At 38.0% G+C, this 25560-nt stretch overlaps 1 protein-coding gene across 1 annotated transcript in view; it reads left to right on the forward strand.

Moving 5' to 3' along the window:
* LOC121953160 (coiled-coil domain-containing protein 85C-A-like) overlaps nucleotides 1-25560 on the forward strand; it is a 33972-nt gene that overhangs the window by 4146 nt on the left and 4266 nt on the right. The window contains exons 2-4 of the mRNA XM_042500072.1: nucleotides 21661-21740; nucleotides 24130-24222; nucleotides 24336-24434. Of these exons, the coding sequence (XP_042356006.1) occupies nucleotides 21661-21740; nucleotides 24130-24222; nucleotides 24336-24434 (272 nt within the window). The remainder of the gene's footprint in view (nucleotides 1-21660; nucleotides 21741-24129; nucleotides 24223-24335; nucleotides 24435-25560) is intronic.

Consider the following 25560-nt stretch of genomic DNA (forward strand, 5'->3'; position numbering starts at 1 on the left):
AGCATCTTGTCACAGCACAAGGAAGGCGTCCGTGTTTACGGACAGCGTTTTCGCCACTCTGCTGAGGCGGGGGTATTGAACTAATGGTAATGAAGAGAGTTGGGAGGATTTCTGATTTGGCTAGACTGGTTTGTTGTATGAGCTCAAACTGGTTTGGTTTAATGCAAACCGGCTGAGCCGCCACATGCCATTATGAGTAAACTTTAAAAAAATGCACTGATCGGAGCCTTTAAAGGCTAAAAATTAACATGATGTATTTGTCTGAAATTTGTAAAAATGTCAGATTGTTGTTTTAAAGCACTGAATAGCAAATTAGTGCGGTTTGATTTTGAAAATATGGGAAAAAGGCAATGAACTAATTAGTGAGAAATGTTCCACAAATTACAAAAAAAGAGTAGATAAAGGACATTATTATAATTTTTTTAATTAAAAGAAAAATGTCTCCTCTCTAGCTATCTTCTTTATTAAAAGAAAAAAATGGGGAAAAAGCTAAGTAAAAAACTATACTTATATTACAATAACATATTAAAGCATGTTACAGAATTATTATAATTTTTAAGCATTTTTCCTATGTCTTTTTTTTTTTTTGCTGTTGTATTTTTTAAGGCAATTTTTCAGGTAATTTACCTATGCTTCTTCTTATTTTTTTTTTATTTTTTAACTTTTGTGTCATGGCCCTCTTCCAGTGTTTTTTTTCAAGCCAATTTGTTCAGGTTTCAAAGGGTTAATTCATTCAGCTTTAATTAATTATGATATTTTTTGGTAGGGTTTGGGATATTTTTAAATACTTTTTATTGTAGTATTACTTGTTTTATTTTTGTACCTGCTATCATGTGATTAAAGTTCCATCTTGAGGTTATGACTGTGATGTTGTTGGAAGCTCTGGAAAAAGATGAAGCTAAATAGTCAAAATTTAGTTAAGAATATCTTAACTCGTGTTTATGATAATTAAGCTTTGAGAGATACATGCTGAAACCTCATGAATAACATTATACCCAACCCTTCTGTGCACAGTGTCCCAGACTGCAGTGGATGGTTGTCAGATGTGGTCTGTGGGCACAGGTTTCAGTTTTGGTCTGTGTTCAGGCACAATGCTACCAACCTCGGCCGCCTCACTGTGATGGTGAGACTCTGGGAAGCTGTTTTACAGTCACTGCAACAATTTTGTCAAGAAATAGTTCCAGCCTGTAACTCCTGAAAGCTTGTTTTAATAATAATGTGTTAATTGGTGAGCTTTTGTGGTGATTTTTTTTTACTTTGGACAGAGACAGCAAAGCATGGATTAAAAGGATGCAGACATAATTCTGTGCTTACAAGATGTTAATTACAAAAATGTGCCCTTAATCCTCTCATGGATTCACTCACATTTGAGCTAATCCTAACTACATGTGGGGACAAGCGGCCATCACAAACTCACTCTCATGAGATGAATGAACAAATAAAATAAAAATATCTGCGAATGAAACAGCAGTTTGTTGACATGATTTAGGTTAGAATGCTTGAAACAGGTTGGTTTAATTCTTATTGGCTTGTCAAAGTAGACCAGTAAATGATGCATGCAGCCAAATATTTCAAATATAATCCAGAATTCCACATAAACTGATAAACGGGGATAAAACTGATGGAATCATGTGGCTCTTCTAGACTTGCTATCTTCTAGAAAATTCTATCAGCCTGAATGGATCAAATCTTCATAGTGAAACTGGTTACTTTGCAGGAGTTGTGATGCTCAAAAATTGTATCCACCATATAGCAGACATCTCTTTTACAGGTAAATCAAAGGGGAAAAGTATTTTTGGGCCCCATGGCATCACATCACAGACCCAGCCATTGCAATTCTATGTGTGGACAATGTCAAATTTACTTCAAAACCTACCACTGGCCCTGGGGTCCAACAAGCAACACTACAAATGTCAACTTCATGGTCGCACTAGAGGAGATGGTCAGTCATTAGGGAATATCCTCTGATGAACATGAATGTAACTGAAAATTTCATGGTAATCTATGTAATAGTTGCTGAGATATTTCAATCTAGACTATCCCACTCTCATGGCTTAACCCTTTAAAACCTGGGGAAATTGGTTAAATTTCATTCAAAAATGTAGAGAAGAAAATGGGCAACTTTACAAAACATGGCCCAAAAGTTAGACAAAAAAATCGCAAATGTACAATCGCAATGTACAAGAAAATGACCTGAAAATAACCAGGAAAAAAGAGTAAAAAAATAAGTCAAACAAAAAGATGACCTGAAAATTAAAAAAAAGTATTTAACATATCTTTTTTGATTCAAAATATAAAATAATTCTAATTATAAGTAGATGCACACATTTAAAATATCTTGCAATTTGTGGGATATTTCTTGCCAAGATGGTGATTGTCTTTTTTCCCCCATGCTATTGAAAGAGATCAAACCAACTTGCTCAGGTTTTAAAGTTTCAAATGCTTGTGAAAGGCTTCTGAACGCAGCAAAAGAAAACTGTTATCGGTCCAGGTTTCAGGTGGTTAAAATAAAGGGTGCTTTTGCTATCTGTACCAAATCTCAGGCTTTCATTTTGGCTACACAGGTTTAATCTTCTTAAATTTGACTGATGTGCTGTAGCAGCTGCATATTCTGAAAATTCTCCTGCTGTTCCCCATAAAATCCATTAATGCTTTCTTCTATGAATACTTTTTTTAAAAATCAATTTCATGTGGTGAGTTTGCTTTAGTTGCATCAACTCATGTGATGTTCACAAATTTAGTAGTAATTAAATCAGCTCATCTGACAGGGGTGTGGTTCCAAAAACCTGATTTACTCTCAGAAACACAGGGAGCACTCAGCTGTGCTGCTGAAACCATGAGGTGATTTTAAACCTCAGATAAGAATCAGTAATAGAAACAACCGCATACCAGCCCTGAATGGAATGATAACTATGTGCAACTGAAACTGCAGCGCTATCAAATTCTGCCTCTGCTGACCTGAATTCTGTGTCAAGGTAGATGTAGAGAAACTCCACAGGAAAGCTCAGGGGAGTCCCCAAACAGCTTTAGTGCATTTGTCATGACCTATAAATATTCCCAGTTCAGCTCGTGTCAGTTAACAGGAGTCAAACTTTTTCTTACTGAGAGGGTATCTGTCAACAACTCCAACAGCTGAGTCTTGTTCACCAGCTTCAAGTGCTACTGAAATATGCAGAGATCCATTTATCAAGACAATCAGAGTCTTCAGGCATTTCTTGTTGGATTGTATAGAGACAGATGCTTTCTTTTGTTTTGGATTTATACTCAGGAATTCTTGTTGTTGTTGATAAGGATTTTGCTGTTTTTCATCCTCTGAGTAGTCGGACAGTAGTCAGCATATCTTACATAAGTTCTTTTCAAAGATGAAATGCAATATCTTGTTTGGAAAGTTGATATTTTTGCCTGAGATGATAGTGGAGAGAAAGTAAAATCCATGTTAATTTACGACAAAAAAAATAAAATTAAAAAAAGAGTGGAATAACTTCAAAAAGTAAACATGTCAATATTGAAAAAACTCCCATTTATTGCAAAAAAAGTTTTACACTTGCTTGAGGTGGTATTTCAGGCGATTCCAAAAAGCCATATTTTGCAAAACTGGGATGGAAACACTTTTTTGGCTTTAGTAGGTCACATGATGCTATGGCTATGTGCTAGTCAGTAGGAACTGGCTCCCTCATGATGCAGCAGGAGCTACAGAGGTGTTATTGCATCACATAACTCTTCAAAAGTTGAGTGGATCATCCAGAAGTTTTGAATCCACAGTTCCTCTGTGAAATCGTGGACTATCATCTCCCAGAAATCCCTCATATGTGGCCGCTCCCACGCATAAGGTGCTTGTCTTTCCAATATTGCTCCATAACATGCTTACATGGCCTTGGATCGTAAATAATGACTAACGCTAGTGAGATGGCTGCAATAGAAATAAATCTGATAATGTTTGAACAGCCATCACCATGCTTCTTGGAATGTTATTGCCACATAACATTACTCAGTGGAAACGCAGTCATCTCACAATTGTGTTTTATCATTATTTCGAAAATATCACGTAAGTTTTGTGCAAATCTGTAATGGAATCCTGTTCAATAAAGAATTTATGTCCAAATAAAATAGGCAACAAGTCAGAACAGACTCTGGTCTTCTATCACTCTGTCTGAGGTCACTCTGACCACTCAGTGATATAAATCACTCGACCCCTAAAGTGATCAATTCTAATGAGAAAGTCCAAATTCTGAGAAAGTCTTAAAACTAGTCTTAAAACAAGTCTTTCAAATCCGTCACACTGTCCAACCTCTCTCTCTGTGATGTGTGTGTGTACCTCTCTCCTGTATTGTAGTCAACACTAACCAGTAACTAGTGCTAAATGTTTGTTGGAAGACACCTAATGTGTCATATGTTGAGCTCAGTCACAATGGAGACAGGATTCAGATTGACCCCTGTGATAAGAAAGTCCTCCAGCATGGTTCTCTCTGTCACTCTGTCATGAGGGTCGCATTTACGTAAACAAGAGATAACATTTCACTTCTCATGCCTGCAGAACATTTACAGTCATATTTGCACCATAGCATGGAGGGTTTTTTTTTCCTTTTATCAGTTTCAGTGCAATATATCATATCATACATTTGGACATCTCTTTGTCCAGCTACATTAAATCATTTCTTTTAACCTCTGTTTTACAATTCTGAGCAGTACTTGTATTAAAATATTTATCTCTGCAGTTTTTTCTTACCCTCTCTGAACTTGATCTTAAATTCCAGTCTCAAAGATTCCAAAGATACCAAGTATGACAGGATGGATTTGGGGTAAATTTGCATACAATACCTTGTAGGACTCATGTGGGACATGAAGGTGAAGAGGACAGCAATGAATTTGTTTTCCAGAGCTGAGCAGTCCAAATGAACCCTCCACCTATCATGATAATCTACCATGTCATCGTTTTTTAAGTCATGCATTTTTGGGAGATTAGCAACATGAGACAGTGACACGGGTCAATACTCCACTTAATACTCCGGAACTACCTGGAAGCAGAGGCAACAGCAGCCTCTCCAGTCAGTCCACCAGATTCAGGGGCTTGTTTCTGGGAGGTAATAGTCCATGAAAACTATTTTTCTCGCATGCCTCCATGATAAAGAATCCAAAAGAGGGAGAAAACTCTTGATTAACTGAAGGAGACTGCATTTAACAACAGCAAAGCTACATCAAATATTCATTTGCTCAGTACCTCCTAAACACACAGTTTTTTTTTATTAAGGAACTTAATGAAAGTGAAACTTATCTATGCTGTTTTCTGAAAGTCTGCTTGTCTGAAGTTCCATTTCTGTCTCCGCTCCTGCAGCTCATAAAAGCCACCATTATCTCTCCACTAGTGCAGCGTTGCGGGTTTAAACTCCTTAAGGATCCTGTAATTGGGACTATCCATAACTGGCTCATTGACAGCTTCTCAATGGTCCTCTGGGGACTCGAAACCTCTGGGGTTGTGTGGTGGGGAGGAGGGGAAAAGCCATGTCGGAGGACTGGGAAACATACTGCTTGTTTTATGGAAACAGCAGCGGAATGACCTAACTTATATTCAAACATTTTCACTTTTTTTCTTGTGACTTATGAAGATTTTTACTCATTTAGATGAAGCAGGTTTTGTCTTTAGCCAGTCAAAGCGCTGCTCCATACATACCTAATCTGCTGATATCTGATATATTTAGATGAACATTGTTGATAATGAGTTTACATCTGAGAGGCTGAGCGTGATAAAAGTCGAATGATCGTTCGCTTCTCCTGTCCCATTTAGAAATGGCAGGGTTGCCTCTTTACTGTATGTGTTTAGCATCTTTTTCAGTGTATGTGTGTGTGCATGTGTGTGTGAGTGAGTGTGAGAGAGACGGATTTACAGCGTGCAATGGAGAGCGAGGCTGTGTTGTTATGATAATGAGGCAGCATGGGAAGGTCTTTGTCTGTGTGTGTGGTGCTATGAAAAGGTTTGGACAAACCGTGGGAGAATATGTCCCGTTTCTACACACCATCCACTGTCTGCTGATGGACAAGCAGAGCGAAGGGCTGTGTCAATGTACATATATATATATATATATATATATATATATATATATACATATACATGCATCTAAAAAAATTGAATATCAGGAAAAATCTCAATGTTTTCCATCAGTTATTCAAGAAAAAATTATTTGTATATATATAAAATTTGTGAAAATTTTACATATTCCATACCCATTACATGTAAACTAAAATATTTTCTTGTTTAATTTTAATAATTATGGCCCACAGCTAGAAAAATGCAAAAAAAAAAAAAAAAGTTTCAAAATATTAGAAATTTCATTTCAAGTTTGAGTAAATTACTAGTCCCAATAGAAATAAAGCTGCTAATGTTCTGAACATCCATCATCATGCTTCTTAGAATGTTATTGAGAGAGGAGAAGTTGCATAACATCACTCATTGGAAACACAGTCATCTCGCAACTGTGTGTTATTGACATTTTGAAAATATTGTTAAACTTTTTGTGCAAATGTATAATGGAAACCTGCCTATTGTCAACCGCTATCTGCTCCACCTCAAAGTTCTAATCATCACAAGAGATATTGCACTATATGATGTTACAGCACAAACACCTTTAAAAGTGCTCAAGTGTAATTTGCCCCTTTTTTTTTGCATCTGAGTGCTATTATCTGTGTGGCAAAGTATAAATGTTGACTTTGCAATAAGAACACAGTATACACAACAATGGCAGAGAGGAAAAGAGAACTGACATTTTCAAACTATGAGCTACGGATTCTGACCGAAAAGGTTCTGAGGCGTATCTCTGGGCATGACACATGAGGCCAATTTTGCACCAAATATATAGATATTACCTCATTTAAATAGATGCAAATAGCACAGAAGCAGAGACGCTGCTTGCTTGGCAGCACAGTTAGGGGTGCATTTCATCCTTTGTGGATGCTTTGAGAATTACATGCTTTCTTTTTATCTTATTCATGCAGGTTTAGAGGCTGCAAAAGGCGCAAAAGTCTTTTGTGAATCTGCCCCCTGAATGTAGCTGTGAGGTTATATGTTCACCCTTTCTGTGTCTCGCCAGATACATTAAAAAGTTGTGTTTGTGTGACTAACCAGTCACCTTCCCTGCAATGTTGACAATCTTATTTTTGCTCTTTGCATACAAATTGCAGCACCATACTGTTATGTTAAATGCTAAGCATCAGAAACATAGTTTGATTCCCATTAACTTTAAATGAAATCTCCTGTGTGGGAATGCTGTTGCATTGATTTTTTTTTTCATCTGAAAGTATTAATCATGCTAATTTAAATGGAGAGTCACTCCTGCTACTGAGAGTGAGTTTAGTTTTGCTGTAAAAAATGAGATCTGGCTTTGCATCATAGGGGTTTGTTGAGAAAAAGCTGCCTGGTCAGGAATTCCCACATTCCAGCACACATAATGGAGCGAGAGCACTGTGGGAAAAAAGGTGCGTCAAGGAAAAGGATAATAGTGCATTGTTTTGTCCGACATCACTGGAAGAGCCCCAGCCGTCTGCTGGGACGGGCCAAGCGAGGAAGTGGTTAAACTGCCAAATGGTCATTTGCAAAGCAGCTTTACTTAATATAAATATGCAGCAGATAAGTCATTGTGTATGTGTGTGTTTGCATTTTTCAGTATGTGGTTTGCACATATGTAGATCAGCCAAAGTGTGTTGCTGCACCGCTGCTGAACAGTTTTTCTCCAGTGACTCAGTTTCCTGTGCTCGCTCTTTGTTTTTCAAAGCACATCATGCAGAAACAAAAAGAGCATGTGAACGATTCCAATATGACAAACTCTGCATTCAAGCTGAGCCTGCGTCATTTTTCTGGGCTCACGTCAAATCAAACAGCATTAGTGCAAAATTCAAAGTCAAAAATGCTGACATTGTTACATGCAAAGACCGAGCATAAATAATTTTTTAAAAAATCATACAAATGTTCCAACTACAACCGCTGATTGTGTGTTCATCCCAGTCAGACACCTCAGGAGGGATTGATTATAATGCCATGTAGGGCTGGGCGATATGGCTTTAAAATAATATCACAATATTTTTTAGGTTATATTGTGATATACAATATATGTCATGATATTTTGAAATCTTCTCTAAACTACTGACCTACTAAAAAACAAAATTATATATGAACTACAGTTAGAAATAAAGTAGCTACTGGCATAAAATACTTTTATATAAAGTATTGTCTCATGCCTGTGGCTAAAAAATCAACAAATCAATATGCACTCAATGTTCGCTATAAAGCCATTTTATACATTGCACGTGGAACAAGTGGTGATGCGTCGAGTATATTTGTATATTCACCTAATCTTAGTTCTGTGTCTGACTGTTCATACCCAAACCAAACAACAGAAGGAGCCCTTTTTAGGGATGGGTTCCTTCTGGTTTTGAGCAGGCTGGTTGGTGTCAGTGTTTTGTGCTGAATCTCCACCTTCAGTATCGCTTTCCAGCTCCTCCGTGTTTGTTTGGTTTAATTTTTTTATTGAGCTCAAGTTGACGCATTCAGAGTAGTTTTTTTTGTCTGGCCAACAGCCCCAAACCCAGAGATATTCACTTTATCATTGAAAAAGCTGCATTTGTTCACATTTGGGAGGATTAACCCTTTAAAACCTGGATCCACATCAGGTTTGTTGTGCTGCATACAGACACCTTTTACAGGCATTTACCTTTGGAAACTGAGAGAATTGCTTTAAAGTAAAAGTTAAAGGTGACAAGACAATGACTCAGAAAATAGCTGTGGGGAGATTATTTTGTATTATCCCAAAAATGCAAAAAGTCCAGAAAACTACCTAAATTCTAAAACATAAAATTATGTCAGGAGATTTTTTTTTGCTCTCTCTCAAGCTCATCTTCTAGTTTCTTTTTTTTTCTTTTGGACTTTTTTGTTTTTTGCTAATTTTTAGCAAATTTTTCTTGAAACGTACCGGTTTCTAGCTAATTTTGGGTCATTCATCGTTCACTTGCTCAGTGCCTTCTCCTTGTGTTCTTCAAAGAAATCAAAACAATTTGTTCAGGTTTCAAAGGGTTAGAAGCCACCAGTGTGACGCAAAAATGTGGTGTGGAAATAAAGCAATTATGCACAGTCTAGTGCATTGCGGGTTTCCATTGTAGCATTACTAGTAGTAATTCTTCATAAATGAGGCTACACAAATTTGGCTGGCGGGCATTGGGGATTAGTGAAGAAAGATGTTGCATCAAAGGCTCAGGAGGCAGATGTCCATGCAAGAAAAAGGTGGTGTTTTTATAAACTAAAAATCACAATGAAAAAGAGGAGAGGAACAAACATCAGCAAAAAAAAAGAACTCAGAGCAACACTGCCACTGACAACAACCCACTCTCAGTGCCAAAGTGGCTTTATATTCTCCTCTCTGGCCCCACCCTAATTGGACTAAACCACTGTCTGGGGGTGACCTGGGCTGAACCACTGCATGGAGGTAAAGTAACCAAAAAGGAAAACTATTTCATAATTTGATTCAAACAGGAAAATATCAAACATATAAATGCCAAAAATATTTAAACATGAGCAAGTATCTAGTCAGCAGTGTGTAATCACACAGGAGGAGGAAGAGACTTCTCCCCTTTCAGCCCGAACTGCAGTAAAACCACAATAGCACTATGAAAAGAAGAGAAAATCACTATTAAAATATCTCACCCGAACACTGCAAAAAACAAGCACATAAACAACATTAATGAAACACTGTGTCATTAAACATTTTATGGATAAAAGTAAAGATAAGAACCAATTGACTCCAGCCTGTCTAACAAGCCACAGGTGTTCTTACTCAGCCTGATGACAGTGGTTGCTGTTGGGAATCTGGCCATGTGAGAACTGTACACATGCATTTTCCTTATGAAATCAATAAATACCATGAATGATGCTCAATGAGTCTCAATGACTACAAAGTGCCAGTGTCCAATCCAAACAAACAACTACCTAAAAAGGACAGAAAGTTTAAAGGGGATGTGATTAAAGATATAGTTTACCAATTTTCAACCAACTTTGTATCAAAACGATGTGGGTAGTATTTTAACCCTTAGGACCCACTTTAATATCACACACACTTGTATCGCTCAGCTCACAAAATGCACTCTTCAAAAACAAGCTTATACATTATTTTCTTTCATTGAGTTTATATTTTAACCAGCATCAGTCCTAATCATAAATATAAAATACTCATTTATTTTCAGAATTTAAATCCTCTAAATGCCAGGTTTTTGTCACACAAAATGCACAAAATGCACACACACAATGCCACCATGTTTTTAGATGAAGAAAGTGAATTATTATTTTCACTTTCTTATACTACATGCTCAGCAGATTATTTTTATTTATTATCACAGCTTAAAATCTAATAAATAATAAATATAAAATAATCATTCATTTTCAGAATTTTACCTCTTTAAGTGACAGTTATTTGACACTGTTTTTGGATGAAAATACACAAAAAAAAGAATTATTTTCAATACACTACATGCAAAGTAGATTTTTTTTCAGATGATCCCAGTCTGTGATATGTCAGTGATTTATAGCAACACTGATTGTGACAGTGTACCTCATAGAAATAGCATGCATTTTCTCCATATGCCGAATATGGTACTTTTTTTTTTAAAAAGATTTTTTTTTTGTCGGATATGATACTTATTTGAACATTTTGGTAAATGGTAAATGGACTATACTTGTATAGCGCTTTTCTAGTCTTATTGACCACTCAAAGCACTTTAACACTACGTGTCACATTCACCCATTCACACACACATTCACACACTGGTGGCCGAGGCTACTGTACAAGATGCCACCTGCTACTCAGTAATCATTCACACACACTCACTATCCGATGACGCAGTATCAGGAGCAATTTGGGGTTCAGTATCTTGCCCAAGGATACTTTGACATGTTGTCCAGGGGAGCTGGGGATTGAACCACTGACCTTCTGATTAGAGGATGACCCACTCTACCTCTGAGCCACAGCCGTCCCCTGAGCCACAGCCGTCTGGAATTTGGGATTGTTTGTTTGACTAAACAACCACTTTCAAGATGTCACCTTCAAATCTCAAAAGAGCAGAATAAACAATAAATAAACAGTCCAAGTAGAGTTTTTGTTGTCTTCATCTTACAGTTTTCTTAATATGAGCAAAGAGCAAAACACACACACACACTCACAATCTCAGTCACCCAGCTCTCAATGCCATGTTGTAGCTTATCATCAAGTTGTCAGCAGTCTGCACTACTAACCCTTTGAAACCTGAGCCAATTGGCTAGATTTCCTCCAAAAACATGGGGAGAGAGCAATGAGAAACTTAACAAGAAATGCTCAAACAATAGCAGGAAATGAGTAACAGGTTACAAGAGAACTACCTTAAAAATTAGCAAAAGAAAAAAATTAAGTAAAAAAATAAAAAACACAAATGATAATAATAATGATGATAATGATAATAATAATAATAATAATAATAATAATAATAATAATAATAATAATACTATGTGGTCTTAGAAGAAAGTATAAAGTATATAGTCTTTTTTCCTGTAACATAATTTTAAATACATAATTAGTATATAAAAGTATATAAATATAGTTTTCTGGACAATTTTCCCTTTTATTTTTGTTGATTTCTTATAATATTAAGTAATTTTGTTATAACCTTTTCCTAATTAACAACTAATTTTATAAATTTTGCAGTTTGCAGAACTTTTTTGTTATTCCTTGTTTTTGGAAGAAATCAAATGAGCTCTCTCAAGTTTCAGAGTTTGAACAATAGTGATAAAGGTGTTAGAGGTTTAATATACTTGTTTTCTTGCTTTAGAAAAAACTAAAACCTACAGTACAATCAGCTTCAAAAAAAAAAAAAAAAAGCCAGTTATTCTCTGTTTCTTTGGGTACTTAAATTTGAAACTCGAGCCATGTGATTGTTTTTTATCTGTTGGTCTCATCCCAGACAGGGCAAGGGTGTGTGTGTGTGCTCTCCATGCCCTGGCCATCTGTCCGACAGTATTGTCTGCCTAACAATGGGGTGCAGGGTCTTCAAAGACTCGCTGTGCAGAAAGGGAGCCTCACATTGACCCCAAAACACTCTGTCTGTCCCTCATCATAGTGTGTTTGTGCATGTGTGTGTGTGTCTGTGCGTGTGTGTGTGCGGGTGAGCCCATGGCCTCCGAGTCTGACAACAATGTGATGAGAGGGCTCAGGCTGCGAGGCTAGTCAGGGTCGAAGGTCATCTGCCTCTGTTGGATTTTATGGTGGTCATATCTCATGGTGGTTCTTTCAGCCGAAGTCTGGACTCACTGCGTCATTCCACAACAGACAGAGGTAGAAAGCACCTGGAGAAGAATAAAATTTGCCGCAAACTATTAATGACTGAGAGTTTATTGTTGAGAGAGTAGGGAAATGTCTGGCATGGGTTGTCAGCTGATCTAATTCACTTGGGCCTTTGGTTTTATAAAAGCTGGCCCGTGTGCTCAGTCAGCCAACATCCACCCTGCATCACCTTCTTTTTGCTTTTGCACCATCAACACACAGCTCAAAATGCTGAGATAGCTGAGATCTGAAAACACAGCAACAGCACAACAAGCAGTCAGACTATAAACAAGCCCTCTAAAACACAAGTAATCTGAAATGTCCTTAATATTCTCACTCCGAACTGGTCACATAGAGCTCTGGCAGAGCTCTGCCAGCGCTCTGGCAGCAGTGCTATCGGCGTACCAGCGTGACGCCAAAAGCCATCTTACGCGTCCAACCAGAACACAGCTAGACGGTGTCACATGAGAACGTAGTTGAACAGAACTGGTGGCGTTGCTATTGTATGGTGGCAGACAGACAGATGGCACCAGGTGTGTCCACATGCAATATGTACAGGGGGTGTTGAATGAGGACATGGCAGGTCGTGTGCACGTGAAACGCTGAAAGACAGTGTCAGGTAATAACACTGCCCGTAACCACATAATATAAGGACGCAAGTGTGCTTACAGGGTGGGTGGGTCAAACAAACGACGCACATAATCATGTGTTGTATCAGATTGTTTTTAGTTTGTATTATTTGAAACTGTCACTTCAAAATCAAAGTACAGTTTAAGTAGGTTTCCACACACATGGAATTTGCTGAAGTGGAATTTGCCCATTTTTATTATTAGTTTTTTTCACAAGCTTCAACTCCTGGTACTTTTCCATTACAAGACAAGTTAGCCACTACAGCTCATGTTGGTGGCATGTTTAAAAAGCATGATGTTAATGGCTATTCGATGTGGCTAACCCACCAAAGGCAAACACTCCTATGTGGTCAAAGTTCAAAAGAGTACTTCCCTGTGGTCAAACTTTGTCATGATGGCTAGTTTTCTTTTTTTTGTTAACCTTGTGAGTCTGGTTGTATGTTATGCCAAAATGAAATCCTTGTGACACCATGGACATATCAAGAGATCTGGATACAACATGGAGGCAGGTCCTCAGTCATTCTTATGAAAACTGCTCAGAAGTGCGCAAAGCAAAAGACCTCTATTTCAGCAGTATGATCTTATGGGGCCCATAAAGGGTGCACACCAGAGACTTACAGCCGCCAAGTGCAGCCAAGTGGCTAACTTCTGTGGACTAAAGGGTGGCCTTCCGGTTTAGCGCTCTGCTAACTTGGGGATGAAATTATTTAATATGGCACCTCTTCTAGACTTCCTAAATGTTATCAGAATAAAACTCTCAAATTCTGATAGTTAAATGAATTGTTCATTGAGGTTTTAATGCTTAAAATATATCTTCTAAATTCACAGAAGTCTCTTTTGGACTAGGACAATGTAATTTCACTTTTGGCCACTATGTAAAATTGGCTTCAAAACCTGATGTTCCTGGTTGCACACATTTAGGAAACTTTATAGGGGCCATATTCACAAACACTCAGAGCTCTTTATTTATCCTTGAATCTTTTAGCAAGAGCCCTAGCTGAGGAGTGATTTAGGCAATATCTGAGAGTAACTCTGAGTGAGAAAGGGGCAGAAACTTTTATCTCAGTGAGCAGGTATAGTTGACACTGTTACTAGGTATGATGCACTCTTTTAACAGATGCAATTGATTGTCACAGACAGCCGTTTGTTACCCTGCAAGGTGCGGACATGCAATGAAAAATTAAATGAACTGCATGAACTCACACAGGTTGGGTCTGTTCAGGATATAATTCTTTTGACCCGTTAAAAAATGTGTGCATATCCTTAATGAGATTGACCACGAACATTCTCCCTGCACCATCTAATCTGTCATTAGCTTAGTGTTATTCAGTATATTGGGAATATTTCTCCTATCTCTATGTATTTCTGCAATTTTCTCCTTTGCTTAAGAAGCTCTTCAGCAACTTAAGTCCTCCTCACTACTCGTTTTTCACCTTAGTAGCTCTCTTAAGGGCTTTGTGAATAACTTTTATCTTTACAAGGACAAGGACTAGTCTTAACTCTAAGGTGAAATTCCTAGACAACGTCATAAGAATTCTAAGAATTTTCCAAGAATTTTGTCATTCGGAGCAACTTTTAGTACTAGGAATCTTTGCTGATATTGGCCAAGGTGTGTTGTTGAGATCAAAATGAAGGCAGAGTTTGAATATGGGTGAGATATGAGCAAGGCGGACTGAAATAGGAGGGTAGGAGTAAGGAAGGAGTGATTGTCCCACCCCACTTCACTTGCGTGTCTGACATTCGTTTAAGTTTTGTATTGCTTTATCGCAGCTGGAGAGATCCCATGGCGAGATGGTCTCTTTCTGTATGTTTGTTCTCCGAACCCTCATCTAATGCCGGTTTAGCCCCCACTAGAACTTTATTGAACCACATATTTCACTGTCCCCCACACAGAGAACTTTTTCACCGCACCCCACACAGAGAACTTCTAAGACACAAACTTATGCACATGTTTTCAACCTGAAGCATTCCTAGTTTCACAACTTTACCTATTCAAAGCAGCTCCCGAGCAAAGGCATTAGTTGGCTCGACTACAACCAGAGTTTAGGTGACGTTAACTCGGCTCAATGCCAAACTCAGTCATCCATCATCTGGAAACTTGTGGGTACAACAAAGAAGGAGTACAACAGAAAGTAATTGATTTCTCTTTGAGATAATGGTAATGTCCTAAAATATGTCGACTGGTTAACCCTTTAGCACTTGGGTCGACATCAGTTTTCTGGTGCTGCGTTCAGATGCCTTTCACAAGCGTCTAAACCTTGTTGCTTATTTTCAGGTAATTTTATTGTTAATTCCTATACATTTCTTGCTAATTCTTTGGCCATTTCTTGTGAAGTTGCTTATTGCCTTCTTCTTCTCATGCCTTTGTGACCTGAGCAAATTGGCTTGATTTCTTTTGAAGGTTATACAGCAACTCTTCCAAATAATGAAACGTTGCTACAGTGCATACAGTACAGACCGGAGTTCCTCTCAGGTAACAGGCCTGTGTGTGCCTGTAGGCCTGTCATGTGTTGACATACTGATTTTGACCCAGTTTCAAAGACAAGCCTTGAGTTCAGGCTTTGCATAGATACACAGACAGCTATTGACACAGTTATGAGTTAACTTGGCCTTGTTTCCTTCCTCTTTCTTTGAGACTTATTATGATGGAATGAGGTTAAAATGGAAGCAGCTGATGTCAGGCCACTTTGTGTCGGGTTACCCTGTCTGCTGCTCTTTGGGGCCTTATAAAACATAATTCATTTTTACTTCATTTTGGCTCTAGGGATGTCGGTCCAGCCACATACTGTATTTCGACAGCTATTGGATGGATTGCCATGAAATTTAGTTCAGACATTTAAGGTCCTGACAGATTGAATTCTACTGATCCATTGACTTGCCTTCCCACAGTACCAGCAGGTTGACATTTTTGGCCTGTAGTGAAATACCTTTCTATTGGATGGATTGCCTCACAATGTGAAACATTCATCAAGATGAGTGTCTGGTATCCTTATGACAAGGGATGCATAACTCTTACCTGCTGTATCCGCATCAGCCGCAGTCCCAACGTGATGAAGACTAATGCATTTTATTTATTTTTATCTATGTATTTCATCATGTTAGTGGGAGTCTGACTTGGTTTTAATTGAACTTTTATCTTTATTCGTACCGCGTTTTAATCTCATCTAATCAGTAAGAGTTGTGAGTACCTCGTCCGTGTCCCTGTTTTGTACAGTCTTAACTTCTGTCAATTACATGAATAAAGTGACTTTTATTTATTTGTATATTTGCACCAGACTTAAAAGAATGATGTATAAACGCACCCATCTACAGCAGTTAAGAAGTAACGTGACATAACAGCCTTATCGCCTACAGGGATAAACCCCATGAGCTCCATAAAAGTTGGATGTGTATGCCAAATTTGAATGAGCACAAATCTTGTTTGATTTTCAATACATTTGGCACAAATGCCCACTTGGACCCAACGATGAATGATTAGAATTGGATGGACAAAGGTCACAGTTACCTCACAAAACATGTTTGGCCACAACTCGAGCAGAAAAAAATTGTTTTTAAATCTTTATTATAAGTGTCTGGACAATGTGTGTATGAAAAATTATGAAGATATGATACTCCTAACCTATTGTTTTGGGTGTGTTTTCATGGAAAATCAAAAAACGAGAAACCCACTGTGACTAAAAACTAAAAAAAGTATGTTACGAAAAACGGGCACTGTAGCCTCATACTTTAACCACTTTGAAAAATTCCAACTGATATGTTCTTAGGTCAGCTAGTACTTGCTGTGAAGGAAATTCTGAACTTCCACTAAGGACATTAATGGGCTGATGACCCAAAAATCTTCCAATGTATGAAATAAAAGTACAGTATGTCTTATGAACATATTAAGATAGATTTGAAAAATACTGAACCATTCTTATAGTGCCAGACAGTTTTTGATTTTGAGATAACTTTTAATTAGCAACAGACAGGGGAAACTGGGTCATGTAGAGGTTAAAAACTGGCCTATAGCCAAAGGGTTCCAGGACCAGCTGGAAAATGTGAGGAAGGGAAATTGTGCCACAGCCCCTCCCATAATTCTCTCATCCCTCAACTTCTAGTTTCAAGGTGTCCTTGAGCAAAACACTGAATGCTCAGAAATCATCCATGCAAGGCTGTGGTTAGTGTGCAGCTGTTAATGTGGATGTTTAGCAGTTTGTTGGTGAAAATGGTTAATTTTCTCCATCATGATTTGTAGATGGAAGGACTCAGACAGGAAGAGACTGGGGTGTACTGGTAGTGTGCTGACTGACTGTAATTCAAGGATATCCTCTGTCCTTTGCTTTTTTTTGGTCAGCATTGCCACCTCTTGTGTGTGTGTGTGTGTGTGTGTGTGTGTGTGTGTGTTTGAGAGAGAGAGACAGGGATTTGCCCTGAGGTCAGCGCAGTCTGTTCCGGTGACTTTGACTGCATTACCTTGGTCATTGCCTTATGGCTAGCGGTCCTTGTGGAACACATGTAAAGGCTGACTGTGACAAACCTTTACCACCGAGGGTCTGTGTCACAAAGTCGAATCATTAGGTACATTTTGAGCTTTACCCTTATTTTTTAGGGTACATCTCTCTGGTGTCCTACACTTTTTGGCTAAAGCAGAGTATACTGAGTTCAGGGGATCTATTCAAAAATCTTAAAAAAGTCTGCGGATTAACCAGTCACCTCACTACCAGCCAACTACTCACTCAATTCATATCTGTTTTGTATTGGCATGGATAAAACTGGAACTGGCATTGAAAGTGAAATCACAAGCAGCCTAAAAAAGAGCACTATGCATCATGATTAAAATCTGTCATGTTGAATTTAGAAAGATATAATGTCAGAGACTGTCAGATCAAAACATCTTATTATACATAATCTTTCATCTTTTATTATACATAACTTAACTGTTTTTTTTTTGGGGGGGGGGGTTACACTACAATGTGGTGTGTTAGTGTTAGGAGTTCAGATCTCGTAGCAAAGAGGGGTGCATGATATGTATCAGGCTTATAAACTTAATAATGCAAATTTTGTATTATTATGTATTATTCCCAAAATCAAACTATAGCCAAAAACTAGTACTCATTATATGAAGGCAGGTTGGTTTTATTGACTAAACAAGGGCAGTTATGATTCATCAATAAGCACAGAGAAGAACAAGAGTAGCACATCGACTAGAGAGCCAAGTGTGTTTGGAATATTAAATCAGATTTCATATTTGCTTCTTTTTAACATTAGAAAAAACTAAATGTGAAATCATCAGTTTTCTTATTGGTATCGGCCGTGAGATTCAGGTAATTATTGGTTATTGGTAAAAAAAATCCATATTGTGCATTCTTCATAGTGGCATATCATTTTGATATTGTAATCATTATTGCTGTCAGGTTTGTGCATTCCTACTAAAGATTTGCAATCTGCAATCTGCCCTTACAGTACTCTTACATAGCAGTGCTATATTGCACTTGAATCTGATAAACGTGAATTAGTGTAAGCACTATAAAGTAGTTGTCTGGTTACACACCTAAAAAGTTGTGATACACTAAGTTTTGGATGCTGTGTGCAAAGAATGCAGATTGGATTGCTGTGGGGTCAGTCCAGCACTGAATACCATGCATTATATCCTCATTCATCACTTTCTTCCCTCTTTTGATCCTCTCTGGCTGGTTAAATAACTGTTCACATACTGCAAGAATGTGATTGGCTGCTTCAAATAACTTACAGAAGTACAGAGAGAAAGGGAGAGGGGATGGGTGAGGAACAATGTGTTCTCTGTTTGCTGTAGCAGCTCTACTAAACTTCTGCTCCCCTGCTCCTGCAGCTCAGCTATACATCATTATGAGCTATAAGTCAACCGTATGTGTGTGTATTCAGTGTAATTGAAATCATTCCTGGACTTTCCTGTCTGTGGACCTGAGGCCCACTGGCTCTGAAACATGGCTGGGAGCCAGAGCATGCGCTGCTTAACCAGCTCTCAGCAGAATCATGAACTTTTGAAATGTTTTGCACTGGCAAGCACAGATGGTAGGAAACAGAAAGAAAGGGTCACAGTTGTCTAAATATAAAAAGAGGAAGGCATGAACATCTTTCTCAAGGTCAGTAGATGGGGAAAAAGACCAACATTTGGAAATACTCATAAGATAGAGGAAACAGGAGTGGACCACCCTCTTGTTCTCTCTCATCAAAACAAAGATCAGATTCAAATATGAGCCTCTGGCCTCCAAGATTGCACCAAAGTTACATATTATGGCTTGAAGGTTGGTTCAAAACAACCAGTTTAAGGATTAATTTTATGTTCATATTCATAAGTTGTGGAAATGAAGATACTGAAGTCACTAATAGCTAAACTAATAAGATGACTGTCCAAAAATCTGACTTTTGAAGTGGTGAGTAATGTGATTGTACCCTCAGACTCTTTTCCACTCAGTAACTGTGCCACTGCCAAGCAAGTCGGAGTATGCAGTTTTTCATGTAACAGTCAAAATACTCTTCTTGCCTTAATGACGTATTGGGGGTTTGAGTTCAACCAAACTGCAACAAGTGACTCATGCTTATAAACTGTATGCCATTCCTCTTTTCAAGCTTATATCAGCACAGAAATTCCCAACCAACCATGTAGATGTGCCCAAATTTCCTCCACGATTTCTTGTTCAAAGTTTGTTTTGCATTGTTAGTGGCCATGTGGTCCATCTTGTTCTCATCCCAATTAGTCACATTTTACAGCGTTTTCAGTGGACTTCTACGTCTACAACATTTTAGGTATCCTTCTGCATCTGTTTTTGGGATGGCTCTACCATTATGTCAACAAATGCACATGGTGGGATGCATGCCACAAGGTTATGCTTAGGGCACAAAAGCACATGGCAACCAACGCCAGAATGTCAACAAACAAGCATGCTGGCACAGACGGTTAGGTTTTGGCAAAAAGAGAAGTGGATGGTTAAGCTTAGACAAAAAAGTAATGGTTAAGTTTAGGGCAAGGAGACACATTAGTAGGGGGTAGAAAAAGAACACTATTTTTTACAAGTTTGGAATGAGAACAGGCTGTGTAGACACATGCACAAAACTTGTATGTGTCTATACATTATGTGAGAGATGGTTAAAGGATGATGAGGGTTAAAGGGATGGAAAGAAAGGGGACATTATGGTTTACCAGGCCACCAGGACACCTCAGTATAGTAATTTGTTATTTTTAAATAAAACCAGCAAGAACTCCTCCTGATTGCTATGCCATTTTTGTCCTAATTTTACCAAATCCCAATGTATTCCAACCATGACAGATTTTGACAGCCATAACCTCTTGCATCCTCCTTTTATATTATGTGAAATGATAATCAGGTTTTACATCCCCCAACAGTTAAAATGTAGGTTATTTACAGGTTTAGCTCAGTCCTTTTTGATAGTAAGGCCCTGTTAGTGTCTGGCTTTCACTTGCTTTTATGTTAAAGCAAGTGAAAGCCAGAATAATATAATTTTTAAACCTTATTTTGCATTCTTGAATTGCATTTTCAGCCTAGGCAATGTAAGTGAGTTAGTCTACCAAAAATCTGTGGATAGATTGCCACGAAACGTGGTAGAAACATTCCTGGTCCCCTGAAGATCAATCCTAATATAGGGGATACCCTGACTTTTCATTTAGCTTCACCAGCAGATCAGATTTCTCAGTTATATTCCAAGATGGATGACATAGGTTTTGTACAAATATTCATGATCCACAAAGGATGAATTCTAATGATTCTGGCGATCCCCTGACTTTTCCTCTTGTGCCACCATGAGATCGACATGTTTGTCTTTGAGTTCAAATATTGAGACAACTATTGTTTGGATTGAAATTTGATTTAGATATCCATGTTCCCCAGAAGATGACTCCCAACGATCGAGGTGATTCCCTGACTTTTTATCTAGAGCCATAAAAAAATTACACTTTTTCAAAGAAAGATTCCGACAATTAACAGAGTGGATTTTATGCAGATTTTCATGATCCTCTGTTGATGAGTATTTAATGGAATTTGGAATCACCTGAGTTTTCCTATCACACCACTTAGTAGGATGACATTCTTTGTCCAGACTAATATGTCTCAGCAACTGTTGATGGATGGATTGCCATGGAATTTGATGCACACATTCATTATCCCATCAGGATGAATCATAATTGCATGTTAGCATGCTGCCATTGATGGCTTATGGGGCTGGAAACTTTTAGCCATTTTGTACAAATAACCACAAACTTTCCATGAGATCAGATTCAAGTAATAGCTGCAATGCTTTACACTAAGCACTTGTTCTTGGAAGTCTTCTTATTTCCTTGTATTTAACTTCTCAGTCTGTGTGTTCAGTGTCAAACTCAAATAGGCTTTAATGTGCAGAAAATTCCTTTGTTGTTTAATACTGTTCTGAAAGCAGCTAGTACATTCATAAATAACCATTTGGGATTCAAAGACTACAACGGGGCAATTTTAGGATTAGTCGGCTTAACTCGAATCTGTTTGGGAAAATCAACAATGGAATTCTCAGCTGTATTTGGGGATTAAGCTCGAGTGGGCTGCTAAACATCTGAAAAACATGCCAATCAAGGCCCATATGGAGAAAGTACGACTAATATTTACTCGCAAGTTAAAAAGAAACACTTATTTGACAATCAAGTTCTTGGTTCAGATGGTTCATATGTGACATGTTTCCCTTTTTCCCATTTCATTCAGATGCATTAGCCAGCTACATCAGACAGCTGGAGAACAAGATGAGAATGCTGGAAGAGGAGAACAAGCAGCTGCTGTCACAGGTAACAACTGCCACTGTCACATCTCTTATCACTTTACACAGTATGGGAGACCGGGTCAGTTGTACACTGTAAAATCTGACAAGTTAAAAGAATCTTGGAAACCAATTGCCTTGAAAACGAACAGTAAATATATCTAAACTTAAGTGTTAGGATTACTTGAAATTTGTACTGTATTGTATTTATTCATTTTTTGAAGTTGCTGCAATTTAAAAGCGTTAGTTAAATTACTGGTAGCACTGTCCATGCAGACCACATTTATAATGCATTATGAAGGCATTCATGTTGAATTATAATGCATCCTTCCTTTTAAGTGTTTTGGGTGCTGACCCAAAAATCACACTTGTAAAATGAAGTCGTCAACACTTTCTTCAGCTTCCTACAATAAGTCTAAAATACACTGTGGAAACTGAATTGTTACATTCAGACTATTATGTGCAAACAATGCACCACTGAAACCCATTCAAGCTGCAATTTTTGATCCCAAAGCCATCAAAGCATAAAAACATACATTATAATAGTTAGAAATAGTTAGTTAGAAATAATTATACATTAATTCTGGGTGACATTCTGGGCTTTTGCTTTGGAATTTGTCATTTTTACTATTTTCCACCTGATGATGTAATTTTTACCGTATTTGGCATATGGAGAAAATACATGCTATTTCCACTAGGTACACTGTCACAATCAATGTTGCTGCAAATCATTGACGTATCCCAGAATGTGATAATCATAAAAAAAAAAAAAAAAAAACAAATATACTTAACATGTAGTATATTGAAAATAATTAATTTTTGTGATATTTTTTCTCCTTTCATCTAATAACATAGTGGCATCATGACAAAAACCGGGCATTTAAAGGGTTAAAATTCTTAAAAGGACTGATGTTGGTTAAAAATTAACTCAATGAAAGTAGAAAATCATACTAATGTATAATATTTTTGATAGCCTGATTTTGAAAAAGTGCATCTTGTGTGAGTGTGTGATATTAAAGTGGTCCCAAAGGGTTAAAGTGAGATCAGTGCTTTTAAGTTTGGGCAGTTGTCCTCCCCTGACAGAACTGCTGTATGTCCACACCTACAGTGACTTTGTCTTGTTGATGACTCATGTTATTATTAACCTGATGAAGGCAGTTTACTTATGTAAAAGTTGGCGTGCAGTTACATATCCTTGAGCTGTACACTCAAAACTACAAACAGCTGCGGTAGCATTGTTTTTATATACTGCCCTTATACTTTTCTTGGCTAAATATACAGTATGTTAAAGCCTTAAGTGGTAAATATTGTGTTTGTGATTTGATCTTGTTTAAAAATATTGTGTGAGAAAAGGTTCCTTTATTATTATTTAAGAGGCTATCAAGCGCAGCATGCTAAGGCCTCTGCTCAAAAAGTGGGACATGGGCCCTCAAAAAGTTTTGCAATTGTAGGAGGTGGAAGAAATGTGAAGTTGGGAGTTGAAACATCTGCTGGAGCTGTTGGAATGAGGGGAGGTGAAATGGGATTAAATGCATTATTGGAGCATATCGGTGTGTTCAGATACATTTTAAGGGCTTTTAAAACAGAAAACACCTGAAACCAAACTTTCAAAGAGTTTTGGAAAATAGGATTATTCCCATATATGTATTTTTTAACCTTTGTTGGAGCTCTACATTTCTGCCTTCTTCTTTCAGTTTAATTCACTTTTTTAACTCACTTAATTTTATAGTCGATGGAATAAGCATGCATCCCAAAATGTTGACCTAAAGGATGCTGACTTTTAACAAAGTCATATTAAGCTGTAAATCAGTGAGAAACCTCTTTGTGATAGCTTACAGTGGCTTACAGAAACATTCTGTCATATATCATGCCAGTTCCACTCTTTATGAACAAGGTTAGACAAACCAGTTTATTCTGTATGGAGTTTAGTTACTTCTTAAATTGTGTTGGACTGAATCAACTTGTTTAAGCATTATCTGGTTGCATCACAACCTATTTGAAAAGATGATAAAAGGGCACAGAAGTGTTTCTGTCAATATCTAAAGTACAGTATTATTGCTGACAGCTACACTGATGTAACTACAATCTACTGTAAACATGAGCTCCTTACAGCAGATGCAGGACATCATATTTCACCTATTGATGAGTTTATCTAACTGGCAGATTGATCCTGTCCTGCTTTACTGCAAACACAGCAGATCTACTACACCTCCTGTCACCATGGGAATACAGACCGCCCTGCCTCAGCAGTGCTGCTGCCTCCTCTTACACTTAGTCCTGTTGTTCCTCTTTCTATCTTCTTTCTCTTTGTTTATTTTTTCACTGCTGGTTGCTACAGTATATCTCTACATTCATACCTGTTGGTGTACATGGTGATTACAATGGTTGTAATCAGATAGCTCCACCTGCCTCCACAGAGTGCTGTTCAGACCCCCAACAGTGAACCATCCTCCACAGGGCTCTACCTGTCCCCCAAGCAGAAACCAGAAGCTATCGTCCATGCAATGAAGGTAGGCCACAAACCACCAACCTAAAGCCTCATTTACACTGCTTGTTCAAGGAGGAGATATCATGTATTTGGTTGTGTGTGTGTGTGTGCGCGCGCGTGCGTGTGTGTGTGTAGGTGCTAGAGGTCCATGAGAAGCTGGACAGGCAACGCTCACAGGAATACGATGAAGACTTAAATGAGAAAGAGAAGGCCATCGTCAGAGAGATGTGCAATGTAAGTCTCACTTTGAGCGTTCTTTCCTTCAATAGAAAGTCCGAATTAAAATAAAAATAAAAAGTCTAATTCTTGAAATGCAGGTTTTGGTTCACTTTCAAGTCAAATGAGTGGAAGGGCTGCCTCTTAAAAGCTGGAGGCTCAAATCATCACTCTGAGACCCTCACTTGACTGAGATTGCTTTAAGTTGAGCAGCCATTTTCTTCTGTGCAGTGCACTGTTAGAGGAAGTTTGGTCCCCAGATTTTGCTTTGGCGTGGATGCTCTTAACTTTTAAGCTACGTTTTGCAGTTGCAGACATACGGGCAACAGCACAGAGGGAGATGCACACAGCATTGTAGTTAACATGATAGAGTCTCTGGCTTTTCTTTGATATATAGTGTCTGCAGAAATTGTTGTGTATTAGTGATCCGTCGTTAGTGCCGTTAGCTGGTTTACTATATGATGTGAATCCACCTGTCACGCTGAGCGTCCCTCTGAGCTCATTCAAACTTTGTAAGGAAAACAAAACAAACTGTCGAATATTCTTGAACCTACAAAATTTGATTTGACTGCCATTATTCTGAGTCAGGTAAAGCCCTTAATGTGTAGTTTGCTGAGAGTCAATTTCAGAACCAACAGCCTATTGGTCTGACCATTACGGTCTGTGCCAAGACTTATCCACACGCTGGTCATTTTGGCCGATCTCTATAAGCAGATAAAATTTAACAAAGCTTATATAAGGATAACTCATTGTCAGACGATATCTAATGGGTTCAGAGATTGCATTTTGGCCAGTGCTTTCTGTCTCTTCACAAGAACTTATTACCTGCCATTCAGGGGTGGCAGAGAGATCAAAATCAACCAGTAGAAATGGATTTTGAGGCATACAAGGTATTGTCATGGAAATTTATATCTATGTCATTTGTAATTACATAATTTCAAATATACCACACACACACACACACACACACACACACTATTCTACAGGTTGTGTTACCCTGGCATCATCCTGGAACAAAGACTTCCAAATTCTATTTATTGGACAAACATGCTTTTATGCTACTGCAATCGGATGATTTTAGGGAATGGTTAAAATCAGGAAGAGTGAATCCAATGTCTGTTTTGATAGGTGCGTGAACAAGGAC

Source organism: Plectropomus leopardus, chromosome 14 (genome assembly GCF_008729295.1).
Source record: "Plectropomus leopardus isolate mb chromosome 14, YSFRI_Pleo_2.0, whole genome shotgun sequence".
NCBI lineage: Eukaryota > Metazoa > Chordata > Actinopteri > Perciformes > Serranidae > Plectropomus > Plectropomus leopardus.